Raw genomic sequence first — 19,527 nt, forward strand, 5'->3', positions numbered from 1 at the left:
CAAGGGTTTCACATTTCCCCCCTCATTTTAATCAAAAGGGCTTTCAAACATTCCGGACTTAGAATAGTTTGTTACCCTTATGTCTTTTCTACTACGGGCCACATTTCTGTAGCTTTTCATGACCTTCAGATTGTTTTGCTTTTAATCCAGTAAGAACCTCGAAGAATGGAGGTAAGGAAAGATAGTAAAGTTTAGATCTCATTTTTAGCAATTAATTCAATAAATTATTGGGTGCCTGTCAAGTGAGGAAAGCCACAACCCAGACATATTCTAGTGTCAAGAACAGAGCTCAACGCAGTAAATATGTTGTAAGTTTCTGCAGAAAGCATGAATAAATAAATGAATAACGAAATGAATCAAGGAGGGTAGCTTCTCTAAGGTACCCGGAGATTTGACGCCTAGAATATCAGAACCAAATTTCAAATTTTGCTGGACAGTTCCTGAACTATCACACCGGGCGAGAACAAAGGGACGATGATGAGAATGCACAGGATGACGTCAACGGGACCTGGGCGGCGGCCAATTCTGTCTGCACTCGGCTTCCGTAGCAGGAAAGGTCCGGAAGTCGTTCGCGCGCCCGCGGCCGGTAGTGACGTCACGAGGTTTGGGCGGTGCGCCAAGGTTGCCGGGGCCGCCGGGTGCGGAGCGCGCGCGCGGGAGTTTCGAGCGTCGGGCCGGGAAGCCCAGCAGCCATGAGCCTCTGGGCGGACAAGTACCGGCCCTGCTCGCTGGCGCGGCTGGACTACCACCGGGAGCAGGCGGCCGGGCTGCGCAGCCTGGTGAGGCGCCGGGCGGGCGGGGAGGGCCGGCTCCGGCGTGGGCCCGGCCGATGGTCGGAGCTGACGGGTGCGGTGGGGAACCTAAACCAGGGAGGGGGCGAGGGGCACGGGGAAGGGCGAAGGCTGTGCCTGTAACGAGGATGGGCTGGCTGAGAACCGCCATTGAGCCCAGACGGGTCCCAGGTGGAGGGAGAGAGCCCGGTAAGCTGCGGGGAGTGGGATGGTGGAGGGAACCCAGGTACGAAGGCCCGGAGACGGAGTGTCCTCCAGCCAGAGCGGCTGGTGACGGTGGCCGGGGAGAGGGGTAGGAATGGGCATGTGTGTTCGGGAGGGGTGCGGATTCAGTGTCCTGAAGGTTCTTCCATATCATAGCATGTGAGAGGACTTCCTGTTCAAGATTAATAATACCCTGCTGTACTGTGTATGCCACAGTGTTTATCCATTTATCCACCTATGGACACCTAAGTTGCTTCCTTAAGATTTAATTTACATATATATATATATATATATATATATATATATATATATATTCTCCTGACTCCTGGCTTTTCAAAATGTTTCCTTTCTATTTTGCTAATTAAACACTCCTGCCACAAGACCTGATTATACAATGTATGTACCCTTCGGCTGTTGACAGAATTTACTATCCTTTTTCCTTCAATGATTTACCTCTAATGGCATGAGTATGCACTAAAGAAATGTATATAACCTACAAGCCTTGCTTATGGTGGGATGACAGGATAGCAATAATAAGGAAGTAACTTCAATACTAACATTCAGATATAAGGAAATTTGATGTAATAAAATCAATTAGGTTGTATTTAAGTAGTGGCATGTAATCATTTAAGTATCAAAGACAGGCTTAGAATCATTAGCTGTATAACCACCCTAGGCCTCCAAATCTGTAAAATGGGGTATTTAATAGCAGCTACTCACAGGTGTATAAAGGGAACTAAATGAGATGAAAGTACAACTCAGTCCAGCATCTGAGAAACAAGAGGTGCTCAATAAACATAATCCTTCATTCTTTTTCGTTAATCCTCACCTGAGGATTATTTTTCCCCCATTGATTTTCAGAGAGAGTGGAAGGGAGGGGGAGAGACAGAGAGAGAAACATCCATGTGAGAGAGACACACAGATCAGAAGCCTTTGGCAGGTTTGGAGCAGAGAAGTGACGTCATCACGCTGATTTTTTTAAAGCAGCTTCTTAAAATTTCCTGGTGTCATTGTCCTCCTTTACAGATGGGAAGGTATTTGGCTTATTAATTTCTAAGGTCATTTGTAATACTAAAATATGTTAATTAGGTTGTCCTTGAGTTTAATTCCATGTGGAAGACCCTCTCCCCCCCCCCCCCATCCTGATGCCTATTTTTATGTTGTCATTTATAAAATGCTGATGGCAATGTTTATGAGAAGCGAACTAAATTTTATAGGGAGTGGACAGGGAAGAGGGTCTTCAGAAAATTCTTGTGTCCCTGGAGCCATTTATCCACCCCTTTCAAGGACCTAAAACTACCACGTGCTAATAAAAGTGTTTTTGCTCACCAATTACAGGTACTACTTAAGTACTTTTTAAAAATGAGAACTAATAAAAAAGGGAACTCCATCCGTTTATATGATGGTCATTAGAAGAGTTGATAGTGTTGTGAGATAGGTTTTTTTTCCTCTTCGTTAATTATTGGTATTCCATCTGTGCTAATTAAAAATAAACCTGTTATATCTGTATACTTTATAAACAAATTGCATTTTCTCACAATGGCTTTCACTTCATTTTTCTTAGACAAAAGATACATTATCCGTGGCATTTTTTACAGAATTTGGAATAAATGTTTTGGACAAAAATTTAATATACTCATGAGTTAACAGATTTGCTTTTAAAAAATGTTTACTTGTTTATTGTTGAGTCTACAGTTTCATAAAACTATAAAACATTTAAAGCATAACCTTTATTTTTTATTAGATTGAAGATTAAAAAAACAAAGGTAGCTAGTATTTGAGGAGCATGTATTATTAGTTGAATAGTCTCTTTCCTTGAGACGTTTTTTCTTCAGTGCCAGAGTTAGATGAGTTTACAAAGTGTTAAAATTTACTGTAAATTTTAAGTACTTCTCTTAAGATACTTATTTTTCTATAATGCTTTTACAAAACTTGCTCCACAAGATTTTATACACTGAGTGACCAGATTATTATGATCTCTGAACACATAATAATCTGGCCACTCAGTGTATATCCTATATAATAAAAGGCTAATATGCAAATTGTCCCCTTGACCAGGAGTTCGACCAGCAGGCAGGCTGTCCAACCGCCCATGTCCCCTCCCCCTGGCCAGGCTGGCCGGACCCCATCCATGCACGAATTCATGCACCAGGCCTCTAATGCGCGCGCGCGCACACACACACTCACACTGAGTGGCCAGATTATTATGCGTACAGAGGTCATAATAATCTGGCCACTCAGTGTATATCCGAGGCACAGATGTGTTTTCATCTTTATAGCCTTCATATTATACATTCCTAAACCAGATTGATCATCAGTGTCACCTGGGAAACATTATAAAACACAGTCTTGTACTGGAATGCAGCACTATTAGTGCTCTACTTTGTCCCCTTGCTCTTTCTTGTAAGTGCACACCGACTGACTTTCACCTCCCTGTATTTGCACTTACTGAGCCTTTCCCTTGCTGACACCCCTAAATTGACTTGAAATACCTGGGAATGTTCACTACTCCCCCTCCACTTTTCCAGTCTAGCTTTAACAAAGGATTGATGAGAGATAGCATGTCAGACTCCATCTTCTGTACCCTTGAGGGGGTAATACTGTGGTGTATTTTAACTTTAGCTTCAAGATCCCCAGCAAGATCAAGTCTCAGGTGCCCACAATGGTATTTAAGTTGATAATACACTCTGCCTTCTTTTCCTTTTGCTTCCCTACAAAATGTTTCTTTACTTTCCACATTGGCCAAATGCACTCAGTTCTTATCAAAGGGACTGTGTGGAAACCCAAACTATGACAGATATTAATTTTAGTTACTGAATCATAATTTGATGGAATGGTCTAATAACCAATCAGTCTTTTAATTTAAATGTTCCCTAGGAGATTCTGACAGTCAGCCAGGTTTGGGAGTTCTTACTTTCTAGCACATGGTATTGTATCAAGCATGTATGCTAGGTATATAATTACATAAAATTAATGCCGGGGAGTAATCAACATTCCATAATTATAAAACATCTCTATATGTACGTTCATACACACACACACACACACACACACACATACATATATATATATATTTGAAGTTTCATAGGTAGGGATACAAAATATTGATACTTAAAAAGATTTTAATTCTACCCAGAACAATTGTGTGATTAGGAAAATGCGTCATTGTTTGATTTTTTTCTTTTCCCAGGTACAGTGTGGTGACTTTCCTCATTTGTTAGTGTATGGTCCATCAGGTGCTGGTAAAAAGACAAGAATTATGTGTATTCTACGTGAACTTTATGGTGTTGGAGTGGAAAAATTGAGAATTGAACATCAGACCATCACAGTAAGCATTTCACTTTGAGGCCCTCCTGATATTTATAGCAGGGATTTTCAGTCATCATCAATACATTGCCCTCCCCCATTGCTGCCCCATATATGATTTAAGTAAGAATTTCATAGGTAATCCTGGTATTCAGGATTGAGAGCTACTGATTTATAGACTTAATTATTATAACTAGCCCAAAGTCAGTTATGTTGGAGAGAAATATGAGCAACAGGAGATTAGGGTAAAATGTGGCAGTAGGGTTCATTTTAAATTACCTAGAAAATCAGTGGCTCATTTGGAACTAGAACTCAAGGTTTTAAAAGCCCATTATTCTGAGAGCAATAGTGGGTATGGAAAGAAAGGGAATGATTTTTGAGCGAAATTGTAATCGTGGAATAAGGCAATTTAGTAAAGATTGGCAGCTGACTGTCTGGAAAAGGAGGCATGAGGTTCTGGGATCATAACAGAGTTCCTGTAATCTTGCCCTGGCTGAGCTTTCCAGCTTCATATCGTGCGGTGCATTTTCATGCTCTTTCCTTCTAGACCATGTTGAAGATCTAGCTGGAATGTCTGCTCTCAGAGTGCCCTACAACTCCATTAGAATTAATTTTTCCTTCTAGTACACAGTTTATATGTTTAGAGTACTTACTTTTTTTTGCCTTATGTTATATTATTATTGCTTTTACATCTTTCACTTTGACAAAATAGTATTTATTTTGAAATTATATAGGGAACATAGCATATTCATTTTCATATCCTTCATAGCCATTGCTATACTGTCTTATACGTATTGGACATTGAAAAAAATGCATGCTGAATGACTGGATGGTAAGTAGTATTATTAATAGAATGTTTAGGATGTTAGATTTTAGGCTAATGTTGATTAGCTTGTGTTTATTTAATTTTTAATCTTTATTGTTGAAAGTATTACATATGTCCCCTTTTTTCTCCCATTGACCCCTTATTGCCTAACCCCACCCGAGGCCTCCACCACCATATTGTCTGTATCCATGGGTTACGCAAACAAGTTCTTTGGTTGATCTCTTTCTACCTCCCTCTACTCCTCACCCCCCGACCCCCGCCTTCCCTCTGAGATTCCACAGTCTCTTCCATGCTTCTGTGTCTCTGGATCTATTTTGTTCAACAGTATATTTTGTTCATTATATTCTACATAAGAGTGAGATCATGTGATACTTGTCTTTCTCTGACTGGCTTATTTTGCTTAGTATAATACGCTCCAGGTCCCTCCATGCTATCTCAAAGGGTAAGAGATCCTTTTTTTTTTTACTGCTGCATAGTATTCCATTGTGTAAATGTACCATAGCTTTTTTTATCCACTCATCTACTGATGTGCACTTGGGCTGTTTCCAGAAATTAGTTATTGTAAATTGCTCTGCTGTGAACATAGGGGTGCATACATTCTTTCTGTTTGGTCTTTTGGGTTTCTTAGGATATATTCCTAGAAGTGGGATGACTGGATCAAATGAAGTTCCATATTTAAGTTTTCTTTTTCATTTTTAATTATTTGCGGAAACGCCATACTGTTTTCCATAATTGCTGCACCAGTCTGCATTCCCACCAACAGTGAATTAGTGCTCCCTTGTCTCCACAACCTGGCTAGCGCTTGTCATTTGTTGATTTTTTGATGGTAGCTATTCTGACAGGTGTGAGGTAATACCTCATTGTTCTAATTTTCATCTCTGATGTTCAGTGACTTGGAGCATTTTTTCATGTCTTTTATCCACCTGAATGTCCGCTTTGGAAAAGTGTCTAGTAGGTCCTTTACCCACTTTTTAATTGGACCACTTGTCTTCCTTTTCATTGCCAAATATGTTCTCCTATACAGTGGGCTCCTTTTTCATTTTGTTGATGGTTTCTTTCACTGTGCAGAAGCTTTTTATTTTGATGTAGTCCCATTTGTTTATTTTCTCCGTAGTTTCCTTTGCCCTAAGAGATATATCCACAAACATATTGCTACGAGAGATGTCTAAGATTTTGCTGTCTATGTTTTCTTGTAGGATTTTTATGGTTTTATGACTTACATTTAAGTTTTTTATCCATTTTGAGTTTATTTTTGAGTATGGTGTAAGTTGGTGGTCTAGTCTCGTTTTTTGCATGGATCTGTCTAATTTTCCCAACGTTTATTGAAGATACTGTCTTGACTCTGATTAGTTTGTGTTTAGATACATTGAGTTTGATGGAAATTCTTATAATATATGCAGGGAAAAATTTAATAAGAAAAGTGTGGAATCTGTAGGAAGAAACTTGAACATAAAAGGACAAAGAACAAGAACTGATCAAATAGAAAGATGCAGTATGTCTCAGATATGTGAGTTAATATTTAAAAGTATCTTTTTCCTCCACTCAGAGTGTAACTTTCAATGAAGATTAATTAAAATCCAATTGTTTTTTAATTGTATGAAATTCTTAAAGTACATATGAAATAATAGATTTCTGATACTGGCTAAAGTAACTTAAAAATATTTGGAAGTGGGACTGACTTGAACAGATATTAAATCATATTGTAAAGCTACTATAATAAAAACAGTATTATATTGGCATGGGTACAGAGAGTTAGGTCAGTGGAACTTAATAGTCCAGAAATAAGATGGAGGATATATTTCAGATCAGTAGGAAAAGGATGAGTAATCACAATGTGCTAACCTAAAAAGTTGAATCTCTGATACCTAACGTATAAAAATAAATTCCAGATGAAGTAAAGATTTAAATGTTAAAGTGAAACACTAAATTTTTCAATAAAATTTCTTAAACAGCCTATGGATCAAGAACACCTTTTGATAGAAAACATAGACGCTATAGAAAAATATATATGTTCTTGGAAATATATGAATTTTTGAAATTTGTATGACAGAAGATAACACATGAAATCAATAGGAAAATGAATGATTATAAATATTTGAAAGAAACATTTTAGGTAAAAGATTTTATACACCAACAATGGAAAAGACAAAAACCCGGTAGAAAATGGAATAAAAAATAGTCACAGAAGAGAAATATAAATAGCCAATAAACATGTAAAGATGTTGATCTTTGTGATAGTCAAGGAAAAGCAGTGTGAATCTATTGCATATATTCAGTAATATATATACTCTCTTATATTTTATATATTATAATGTATATTAACTATGGTATATATATGTATATATATATATATCAGCTGGCAAAAATTAAAGTCATGACATAAAACTTACTGAGAGTAGGGAATTTTGGGAAATTGTATTCACTGCCAGGAGAAAAATGAATTGCTAAATATTTTTTTGGAAGGGAAACTGATTATAGATATAAACACACATACATAATAGAAGTATAGAAAATATCCCTGTCAATCGAGCAAATTCTTTATTGGGAACCTATTGCTATGGAAATGAAAGCAGTGCAAGAGACATGTGCAAGGATGTTAATTATGGACTTGTTTGAAATGGCAAAAGGCAAAAAATAAAATGCCCATCAATATGACTAGTTTTTGGGACACCCATGTTATAGATTCAAATGCAACTCTAACACCATATTCCACTTTGTCTGAGAGGAATTGCCTAGTTCTGTGGTCAGCAAACTGCAGCTCGCGAGCCACATGCGGCTCTTTGGCCCCTTGAGTGTGGCTCTTCCACAAAATACCACGGCCTGGGCGAGTCTATTTTGAAGAAGTGGCGTTAGAAGAAGTTTAAGTTTAAAAAATTTGGCTCTCAAAAGACATTTCAGTCGTACTATTGATATTTGGCTCTGTTGACTAATGAGTGCTGACCACTGGCCTAGTTGTATTATTAAGTAGGAAAAGCAAAACAGCGAAATATGTTTGCCTCTTTTATTATTGACAAGATACACTGATATGTGTGTGTGTGTGTGTGTGTGTGTATTTTTGTATGTTATGGGAAAGGCTGTAACAGGACATATAGGTTGTGTACAAAGATGATCTGATAAAAAAATGGTTTGGAGATTTCTCGAGGTAGAGGAAAAATGTAATCTCAATAAAAACAGGCTGTGTATGACGCAATTTGTATAAAAAATGTTTATCTGCACAGTAATAAAAGAATGGGATTAATGAAGTTAGAACATTAGTGGTAGTTCTTTAAAATTTTATTTTAGTAAGCATTATTGTTTATCTATAATAATAAAAGCATAATATGATAATTAGACTGGACAGCTGAACAACCAATCAGGCAGGCAGGCAAGCGATTAGGAGCCAGTGGTCCCAGATTGTGAGAGGGTGCAGACCGGGCTGAAGGACACCCCACCTTGCACAAATTTATGCACTGGGCCTCTAGTATAATAATAAAAAACAAAACAGTGAAATACAGGAAAGAGAAGAGCTATCCAATAAATGAATGTTAAAAACATCTATTTTCTTTGTCCACAGACTCCATCTAAAAAGAAAATTGAAATTAGCACTATTGCAAGCAATTACCACCTTGAAGTTAATCCCAGGTAAGCTGCTACTGTATAAAAATAAACATTTTTATTATTTTTTGTTAATCCTCACCCGAGGATATTTTTCCCATTGATTTTTAGAGAGAGTGGAAGGGAGGGAGGGAAGGAGAGAGAGAGAGAGAGAGAGAGAGAGAGAGAGAGAGAGAGAGAGAGAGAGAGAAAGTAATATTCATGTGAGAGAGACACATCAATTGGTTGCTTCCTGCATATGCCCCAACCAGGGCAGGGCAACGAGCCTACAACCCAGGTACATGCCCTAGACCTGGAATCAAACCTGAGACTGATACTCTACCACTGAACCACACCAGCCAGGGCTAAATAAGCATTTTTAGGATAGTGATGTTCAGACCTTTTTTTTAAAGAGTAGAACCCTTTCTTAAAGTAAAATCATGTATGAAAACACAATATATAAACAGATAAAAGTGAAGCTGCCTAGTGTGGTTAGAGAGCCTAGACCCTCTCACTTTGCCTTCTCTCTGAGAACCCCTCATTTAAATAATTTTGATAATTAAGTTTTCTTGCTTTACAGAGCTTGGTGTTTTACACAAAGTACATATTAAGTTTTTAAAAAAATATTAACTCATTCAGAACTAATGAGCAAGATTGAATGGAGTAGGAGGAATCCTATCTAATAAAAGAGTAATATGCAAATTGACTGTCACTCCCAACAGAGGAGATGGCTGGCCCCATGTGGACACAAGATGGCCGGCAAGGGGGGGCAGTTGTGGGCAATCAGGCCAGCAGGGGAGGGCAGTTGTGGACAATCAGGCCTGCAGGGGAGGGCAGTTGGGAGGGACCAGGCCTGCAGGGGAGGGCAGTTAGGGGTGACCAGGCTGTCAGGGAAGGGCAGTTAGGGGTGACCGGGCCAGGAGAGGAGGGCAGTTGGGAGGGACCAGGCCTGCAGGTGGGGACAGTTGGGGGCGACCAGGTTGGCAGGGGAGGGCAGTTAGGTGTTGATCAGGCTGGCAGGGGAGTGGTTAGGCGGTGATCAGGCTGGCAGGCAGAAGCAGTTAGGGACAATCAGGCAGGCAGGCAGGTGAGTGGTTGGGAGCCAGCAGTCCTGGATTGTACCTAAATGGGTAGTCAGACATCCCTCAAGGGGTCCCAGTTTGGAGACCGTACAGGCTGGGCTGAGGGACACCCCTCCCCCCCCTCCCGTTCATGAATTTTGTGCACTGGGCCTCTAGTAGGATTATAAGCTAACTAGATGCCCAGTGCACGAAAATTCGTACACTCGGAGGGCGGGGGGTTCCCTCAGCCCAGCCTGCACCCTCTCACAATCTGGGACCCCTCGGGTGGGGTCGCTAGGCCTGGCCTGAGATCAGGGCCTAGTGGGGCTTTACTTCCCCTGGCTGCAGGCAGCTGGCCTCACCCCGCCACTGCCACTGCTTGCCATCTGTGCAGCACTGCCCCCCTCCCCTGTCACTGGTGTCCTCCCTCTGCAGGCGACAGGCTGGGGTGCGATAGCTTGGCTGGCCTGGGCCTCCCTCTTTCTTTGCTGAGGGGCAGGGCCAGCCCTGCAAGGGGCCATCTGTCTACCTGATCGCCCTAACCACTCTGACTGCCTGCCTGCCTGATCAACCCTAACTCCTTGCTGGGGTGGCAGGGCCAGCCCCGTGAGGGGCTGTCTGCCTACCTGATCGCCCCTAAATGCTTTCCTGCCTACCTGATCATCCCTAACCACTCTGCCTGCTTACCTGATCTCCCCTAACCGCTGGCCTGCCTACCTGATCGCCCCTAACCACTCTTCCTGCCTGCCTGCCTGATCACCCCTAACTGCTGGCCTGCCTGCCTGATCTCCCCTAACCGCTGGTCTGCCTGCCTGATCGCCCCTAACTGCTTGCTTGGGGGCATAGCCAGCCCAGCGAGGGGCCGTCTGCCTACCTGATAGCCCCTAACCACTTGCTTGCCTACCTGATCACCCCTAACCACTGGTCTGCCAACCTGATCACCCCCGACCACTCTGCCTGCCTGCCTGATTGCCACTAACCACTTGCTTGGGGGCGGGGCCCACCTGGCGAGGGGCCGTCTGCCTACCTGATCTCCCCTAACCATTCTGCCTGCCTGCCTGCTTGATTGCCCCTAACCACTTGCTTGGGCGTGGAGCCAGCTTGGCGAGGGGCAGGGGTGGTCTGATCTCTGGTAGTTCCTTTTGTGACACCTGGCCTTTTATTAGTATAGATATGTATTCAGTATAAGGCACCCTGAGAAAAGTTTTACATGGATTATTATATTTAGCCCTCTAAACAATGCTGATAGGTATTACTAGAGGCTCAGTGCATGAAGTTCGTGCCCTGGGGGGGGGGTCCCTCAGTCCAGACTGCGGATGTCCGACTGACAGCTTAGGCCCGCTCCCCCCATCAGTCGGACATCCTTAGCGCTGCTGCGGAGGTGGGAGAGGCTCCTGCCACCACCGCTGCACTCACTAGCCGTGAGCCCGGCTCAGGGCTTCTGGCTGAACTGCGCTCCCCCTGTGGGAGCACACTGACCACCAGGGGGCAGCTCCTGCATTGAGCACCTGCCCCTGGTGGTCAGTGCACATCATAGCGACCGGTTGTTCTGCCGTTCGGTTGATTTGCATATTAGCCTTTTATTATATAGGATTTTCCCTTGGTAAGAAAATTGAGAGAAATAAGGTTGGTGGGAAGGATCTGATCATAAATGTAGAAAAAGTTTTAATTCCATAGTCAAAAGGAAAATGGTTTAGATTCTTGACTAGAAAATTATCATAAAAAGACACTATAGGTATATTGATGTAATAATAGTGAATTGGGAAAGATTTTATGACTGGGAAAATAAAGCTGATTGCTTTGCCCTCTTTTTCTCATTGTGAGTTCCTCTGTAGCAAGAATAGTCAATTAGAGATTAAGCTGATTGTTTTTCAGGTGTTTGAAATTGACATTCAGCCTAAATTAACCTGGTAACAGGTTGGTTTGTGAGCACATGACTTAAATGCTAAAGCAATATGTGGGTATAAATGAAAGATAATGCCTATAATAAGTCAACAGCTTATAGAGTTCTGACTTTGTATCTTAAATTTCATTTGCTTATCGCATTCCCTTGCTAAGGGAATCAGCTCCATGCTAGTGCAGGGAGCAGGTGTGTCTAGAGTTGTTCTTGCTCAGATCTTTGCTGTTTTGATGATGGGGAAGAAGAATGGAAGTTAAATTTGTTTCAAATAGTTATTTCTATATTTTGAGTAATTCTAGATAATCAAGAATATTAGTTGTAACTAGGTAGTAACTATAGTGTATACAGAAGTGCTAAAGTAATTGTCAATCTTATTAGTTATTGCTCTTTTTAAGTAACAGTAAACTTAGTGTTTTCAGTGATTAATTAAATTGTAATTAAATATGGAATATTGTTAGTATTTTTTAGTAACCCTAATATATCTCAGTTTTAAAATCTTGTGAATGTAATTTAGGTTTTATTAATTTTGATTAAAATTGTAACTAAATATCTTCAACATTTTTCTTATATTAACAATAAGGGCATAATACTTTCAAGTGGTGTGTGTGTGTGTATTTTTTTAATCATTATTTTTGTTTGTATAGTGATGTGTGTGTGTGTGTTTTTAATCATTATTTCTGTTTATATAGTGATGCTGGAAATAGTGACCGGGTAGTAATTCAGGAGATGTTGAAAACAGTGGCACAATCACAGCAACTTGAAACAAACTCTCAAAGAGACTTTAAAGGTATATGATAAAAAATATATATATATTTTCATTAGACAGACACTCAAATGGTAAGGAATGCATATGAGAGAAAATGTAGTGGGAATTTGTAAATTTCATCAATTTAACAAATATTTATTAACCATTTATTCTTTGTCAAGGATTATGCTACTTTTGGGTGTAGGAAATCTAAAAGTAAGAGAGAGAATCGTGATCTCTGTTCTCATGGGAGTTTACATACAGTTCCGCGGAATTGGATTTTGGTGGAAAGAGGGTTATGTATTTGTACTGCTAAGGTTACAGGATTTAGAAAAAATAACTGGCCTTAAATGGGAGATATTTGTAATACTATCAACAATAAAAATATATTGAAAAAAAACACTGTTGTTAGGATCAAAGTTATATGTTTATTATCAAATATCTAAATAAACAAAAAGAAAATTAAATAAGCAATAATCCCTCCATTGAGTTAAAATTATTGTGGTGCATTTGTCATTAACTTGCATTATTATTTATATGTATGTATATATGTACACATTCTTTTTTTTTTAATCTATATTGTTGAAAGTATTACATACGTCCCATTTACCCCCTCCCCCCGCCCCCATTGACCCCTGCCAGCCGCACCCGCCCACCACCCTAGGCCATCACCACCCTGTTGTCTGTGTCCATGGATAATGAATATATGCATACAACTTATTTAGTTGATCTGTACTCACCTATCTCCACCTTCCCTCTGAGATTCCACAGTCTCTTCCAAGCTTCTGTATCTCTGGATCTATTTTCTTCATCATCAGTTTATTTTGTTCATTATTTTGTTCACACATATGACTGAGACCATGTGATACTTTTCTTTTTCTGACTGGCTTATTTCGCTTAGCATAATACTCTTCGGGTCCATCCAGGATGTCTCAAAGGGTAAGAGATGCTTCTTTTTTACTGTTGCATAGTATTCCATGGTATAAATGTACCATAGCTTTTTTATCCACTCATCTACTGGTGGGCATTTGGGCTGTTTGCAAATCTTAGCTATTGTAAATTACCCTACAATGAACATAGTGGGCATACTTTCTTTCTGTTTGGTGTTTCGGGTTTCTTAGGATATATTCCTAGAAGTGGGGTCACTAGGTCAAATGGCAGTTACTTAATTTAATTCTTTTGAGGAAACTCCATACTGTTTTCCATAGTGGCTGCATCAGTTTGCATTCCCACCAGCAGTGTACTAGGGATCTCTTTTTGCAACATCCTTGCCAGCACTTGCCATTTGTTGATGGAAATCATTCTGATAGGTGGGAGGTGATATCTCATTGTCCTTCTGATTTGCATCTCTCTGATGATCAGTGACTTTGAGCATTTTTTCATATGTCTCTCATTCATCTGAATGTCTCTTTTGGAGAAGTGTCCATTTAGTTCCTTTGCCCATTTTTTAATTGAATTATTTATCTTCCTTTGTTAAGCTATATGAGTTCCTTATATATTTTGGATATTAACCGTTTATCAGATGTATCATTGCCAAATATATTCTGCCATACAGTGGGCTCCCTTTTCATTTTGTTGATGGTTTATTTCACTGTGCAGAAGCTTTTTATTTTGATGTAGTCCCATTTGTTTATTTTCTACTTAGTTGCCTTTGCCCTAGGAGATGTATATGTCTGAGATTGTGCTGCCTATGATTCCTTCTAGGATATTTATGGCTTCCAACTTACATTTCAGTCTTTTATTCATTTTGAGTTTATTTTTGTGTATGGTGTAAGTTGGTGGTTTAGCCTCATTTTTGTGCATGTATCTGTCTAATTTTCCCAACACCGTTAATTAGACTGTCTTGACTATTGTATGCTCTTGCCTCCTTTGTCAAATATTAATTGAGCATAATGACTTGGTGTGATTTCTGGGGTCTCTGTTCTGTTCCATTGATCTTTATGCCTGTTCTTGTGATAGTATCAAGCTGTTTTGAGCAAAGTGGCTTTGTAATACAACTTGATATCTGGTATTATGATACCTTCAACTTTGTTCTTCTTTCTCAATATTGCTGCAGCTATTAGGGGTCTTTTTTTGGTTTCATATTAATTTTTGGAGTATTTATTTGTTTTAGATATGTGAAATATGCTGTTGGTATTTTAAAAGGGATTGCATTGAATCTATATATTGCTTTAGGTAGTATGGACATTTTAATGATGTTAATTCTACCAGTCAATGAACATGGTATATTCTTCCACTTGCTTTTATCTTCTACCTCTTTTTTCAACATCTTATAGTTTTCTGAGTACAAGCCTTTACCTCCTTGGTTAAGTTTCTTCCTAAGTATCTTAATTTTTTTTTATGGTAATAATAAATGGGATTGTTTGGTTTCTCTTTCTGGAGAATTTATTTTTAGTGTATTGAAATGCCATCGATTTCTGAATATTAATTTTGTATCCTGCTATGTTGCTGAATTCATTTATTAAATCTAGTAGTGTTTTTGATGGTGTCTCTAGGATTTTCTATGTACAATATCATGTCATCTGCGAATAATGAGAGTTTTACTTACTCCTTTTCAATTCGGATGCCCCCCCCCCCTTTTTTTTTTCTTGTTTAATTACTGTGGCTAAGACTTCCAGTACTATGTTGAATAAGAGAGGTGAAAGTCAACATCACTGTCTTGTGCCTCTTCTTAGGGGGAATGCTTTTAGTTTTTGCCCATTGAGTATGATGTTGGCTGTAGGTTTGTCATATATGGCCTTTATTATGTTAATTTATGGTCCCTCTATTCCCACTTTGCTGGGAGTTTTTATCAAAACAGCAATTGCTCCCCCTCACCACCACCCCCACCACCACCCTGGGGGGCAAAACCTGCCTGGATAGTAAAGGTCTGCTGGTGATTGATGTCTTCTGCCTTATGAAACCAGGGTGTCTGCCTTCCAAGCTCTAACCCCAGAGCCCCCAACTCTGGCTTCTGCTCCTACATCTCCAGTGCACTGCCCTCCCTCTGCTGGAGCCCAAGGTGAGTGGGTGCACACTTAATTTTGTGAGTTGGTCTTTTACGAAGGTGCCTGCATTTCCAGCTGTCTCTCACTGGCAGACTGCAATTCTGCTGCTTTTCACAGGCAGATGATATGTGGCACCCTTCTCAGTTCTGGTGCTTTTAGCTGGGGACCCAGCTTGGGGATTAGACCCCAGAGTTCTCCATAGGAACTCCCCTCTCCCCCACAGCTGAGATATCCCTCCGGAACTTAAGCTGATGTCTGTGGGAGCCCAGCTAGCCCTCTTGTGTCTCTGCACTTCCTACCAGGCTCTATGTGGTTTCCACTTTCTGTTCTTGATTATCAGGGTTCTCTCCTGCTAGTCTTTAGTTGACTATTCAGGATGGTTTTTCTGTATTTTAGTTGTAATTTTAGTTTAGTCCTGGGAGCTTGGCATTATTGCTTCCATTTATTCACTGCCATTTTGCACATCTATCTATGCACACATTCTTATAGAAGATTTTGTGATGATAAATATTCCAACATTTAGTGCTTTTGATATTTTTTGCAAAATTCTTCATCAGAATTATGGTATAAGTTTATACTACTATCAGTGGTAATGGGGAGTTCCTGTTTTTTCCCAATATTCTTCAACACAGGGAACATTTTAATCTTTGTCAGATTTAGTTAGGGAAATAAATTGTGAGTGTTTTTATTTGTTTTTAGTAAGTGTGGTAATTTTTCCTTTTGTTCATTGCTCATTTTACTGTTTTGTGAATTGCCTGTGTATATTCCAGGCTGTTATCTTTCTCCTCAGTCTGTATTTCAAAATGAATATATTTACTTATTTATTTTTGCTACTATAAATGGGATTGTCTTATATTTGCTTTTTTGTTTACATATATGATAGCTGTTGATATTTATGTCTTGATTTTATATCCTGTACTTTATTAAATTCTCTTATTGTTTGTAATAGTCTTTACAATGTCTCTTGGGTTTTTCAGATATGTATTCATATCATTTGTAAATAGAGACGGTTTTCCCTTTTACTTTCCAATGTGTATGGTCTTAAATACTTTCTCTTGTCTAATTACGTTTAACATCACCTCAATACAGTGGTTAATAGGAGTAGAGATAGTGAATGTTTTTGTCATGACTCTGGGAAGAGGAAAGCCCTAAGGTTTCACCATTTAGTTAGTTGCTAGATTTTGACCTGAGGTATATCTATTTAATCATGATAAGGAAATATCCATAATTTTTTATTTTATCGTTTCTAACATGAATGTGTGTTAAAATTTTCAAATGCTTTTTTTGCATCCATGAATGTGTTTATATGACTTTTCTTCTTAGATCTATTAGTATAATCCTATACTAATAAAAGGCTAATAGGCAAATTGACCAAACGGTGGAATGACTGGTCACTATGACATGTACTGGCCACAAGGGGGCAGCTCCAGTGCTGAGGATGTCTGTCAGTCGGACATCCCCTGAGGGCTCCCGGACTGTGAGAGAGTGCAGGCCAGGCCGAAGGACCCCCCCTCCCGAGTGCATGAATTTCATGCACCAGGCCTCTCTAGTCTATATATATAAAAAGCTAAGATGCTAAGTGTCCGCCCAACCGATAGCTATGATGTGCACTGACCACCAGGGCCAGAAGCTCAACGCAGGAGCTGCCGAACTGCAGTGACTTGGAAGTGGTGGTTCTCAGGTGGCACACCCTGAAACCAGAGAGGAGGGAGCCCAATTCCTCACTGGGCTGCACAATTCCACCTTCGGCCGTGGGTTATGTTGTTGCTGGGGCACTGTCGGCCTCAAGTCTGGCTTACTTCACACTTGTGTTTGCATTCCACACCCTGTACGAGAGCAACTTTGCAGAGTGCCCTTTCACACTCCGGGACCCCTCAGGGATTTCAGAGAGCCAGTTTCAGCCCAATCCCCGCAGGCCAGGCCAAGGGACCCCACCTACCAGAGGGATCCCACTCACTCTGCAGACGCTCTTCAAGCCACGATCCACCCCAGGTGCAGCCAGCTGGGAAGGGACCATGGGAGGTTGGCTGCAGGGCGTGTCCAGCCCGTTTTCCCCAGTCTTGACCTGCCTGTCACCTTCTAATTAGCTAGAGGCCTGGTGCATGAAATTTGTGCATGGGGGGGGGGTCCCTCAGCCAGGCCTGCACGCTCTCCAATCTGGGACCCCTCAGGGGATGTTTGACTGCCGGTTTAGGCCCGAACTGGCAAACATCCCTCTTGCAATCTGGAACCACTGGCACCTAATGGCTCACCTGCCTGCCAGCCTGATCACCCCTACCTTGCCCCCCTGCCGGCCTGATCGCCCCTACCTTGCCCCCCTGCTCCCCTGCCAGCCTGATCGCCCCTAACTTGCTCGCCTGCTGGCCTTATTGCCCCTAACCACCTCTGCCTTGGCCCCCGGCCTAAGCCTCAGTCTGGCCTCCCTCTGTGGGAGGCGATCTGGCGGATCAGGGGAAGGCACCGCCCCCATTACCCCGCTGCTGCTGCCACTACCGGCCTGAGCCTGGGCCCTTCGAAGCCACCTGAGCCTGGGCCTTTCGCAGCCACACCTCGACCTTTGCAGCCACTGCAGCTTTGTCTGGAAGGTCATCCAGAAGACGTCCGCCCTAATTAACATATTACCCTTTTATTAGTATAGATTCCCTTTCAATGTGCATGAATCTGTGCACCAGGTCACTAGTAAAAACCTTTGCATGTTTATAACATTACTAGAGGCCAGGTGCATGAAATTTGTGCATGGGGTGGGGGGGGTCCCTCAACCCGGCCAGCCCCCTCTCACAGTCCAGGAGCCCTCAGGGGATGTCCTCCTCTGTGGGAGGCGACCGGGCTAATCAGGGGAAGGCGCTGCCCCCATCACCCCACTGCTGCTGCCACTGGCCCTTGGCCCTTGCTTCTTAGCGCTGGCCCTGCCCCCAGCTCACTGGTGGGTGAGCGGAGATCTGGGGCCAGGACGGCTGTAGGAGGGGCTGTGGGAGGTTGAGGCACAGTAGGTTGCGCCCCATCCAGCCTCTGTGGAAGCGTGGCACCTGGACTGGGCCCCCGCTGCTGCCTCTGTGGCTGCCTCTGTGGAAGGGGCAGCACTGGGACCAGGCTGCACCGTGGCCTGTCCCGCACCACCTTTGCGGAAGGGGGCATGGCGCCGCCTCCTCGCCGCCTCTGCAAAAGGGGCCGTGGCGCTGGACCAGCGGTGCCAGCCTGGCCCTCCTCTCCCGTGCGAGCACTGGTCCTAGGCCCTCACAGCTGCTGTGGCTTTGTCCGGATGGATGTCTGGCCTAATTAGCATATTGCCCTTTTATTAGTATAGATACTAGTGGCCCGGTGCACAAAATTCGTGCATGGGGGTGGTGTCCCTCAGTCCAGCCTGCACCCTCTCCAATCTGGGACCCCTCGAAGGATGTCCTGCTGCCAGTTTACAGGGATCGGGCCTAAACCGGCAGTCGGACATCCCTCTCCCAATCTGGGACTGCTGGCTCCTAACCGTTCACCTGCCTGCCTGCCTGATTGCCCCTAACCACTCTGCATGCTGGCCTGCTCGCTGCCCCCAAGTACCCCCTCCCACCAGCCTGATCACCCCCAACTGCCCCCCCTTGCCAGTGTGCTCGCCCCCAGAAGCACCCCCCTGCCGGCCTGCTCATCCCCAACTGCCCCCCTGCTATCCTGATCATCTCCAACTGACCCCCACTGACGTCCTGCTCGCCCCCAACTGGCTCCCCTGCTGGTCTGCTTACCCCCAACGGACCCGCCCCCCACCAGCCTGATCACTCACAACTGCTGTCCCATCCTGGTCTGATCACCCACAACTGCCCTCCCCTCTTGGCCTCTAACTGCCTCAACCTCGGCCCTGCCACCATGGGTTTGTCCAGAAGAATATCCGGAAGGTCTCCCAGTCTAATTAGCATATTACCCTTTTATTAGTATAGATAGAGGCCTGGTACACAGGTGGGGCCTGGCTGAATTGCCCTGAAGGGTGTCCTGGATCAGGGTGGGGGTTCCCTTGGGGCGTGGGGTGGCCTGGATGAGGGGCTGAGGGCTGTTTTCAAGCTAGCCATGCCCCCCGGTGATCCAGGCTCCCAGCCCCTCCTTTTTTTCTTTTTTTTTCAGCGCCTCCTTGAGCTGAGGCCAGGGCCAGCTGGA

General features: G+C 42.5%; 1 protein-coding gene across 1 annotated transcript in view; it reads left to right on the forward strand.

Moving 5' to 3' along the window:
* Window positions 1-620: 620 nt before the first annotated feature.
* The window catches only part of RFC3 (replication factor C subunit 3), a 31,556-nt gene continuing 12,649 nt past the window's right edge, over window positions 621-19,527 (forward strand). The window contains exons 1-4 of the mRNA XM_079778711.1: window positions 621-779; window positions 4,186-4,323; window positions 8,681-8,748; window positions 12,351-12,448. Coding sequence (XP_079634837.1) covers window positions 693-779; window positions 4,186-4,323; window positions 8,681-8,748; window positions 12,351-12,448 — 391 coding nt within the window. The 5' untranslated portion in view covers window positions 621-692. The remainder of the gene's footprint in view (window positions 780-4,185; window positions 4,324-8,680; window positions 8,749-12,350; window positions 12,449-19,527) is intronic.

This window comes from Cnephaeus nilssonii (genome assembly GCF_951640355.1).
Source record: "Cnephaeus nilssonii genome assembly, chromosome: 8".
Lineage (NCBI taxonomy): Eukaryota > Metazoa > Chordata > Mammalia > Chiroptera > Vespertilionidae > Cnephaeus > Cnephaeus nilssonii.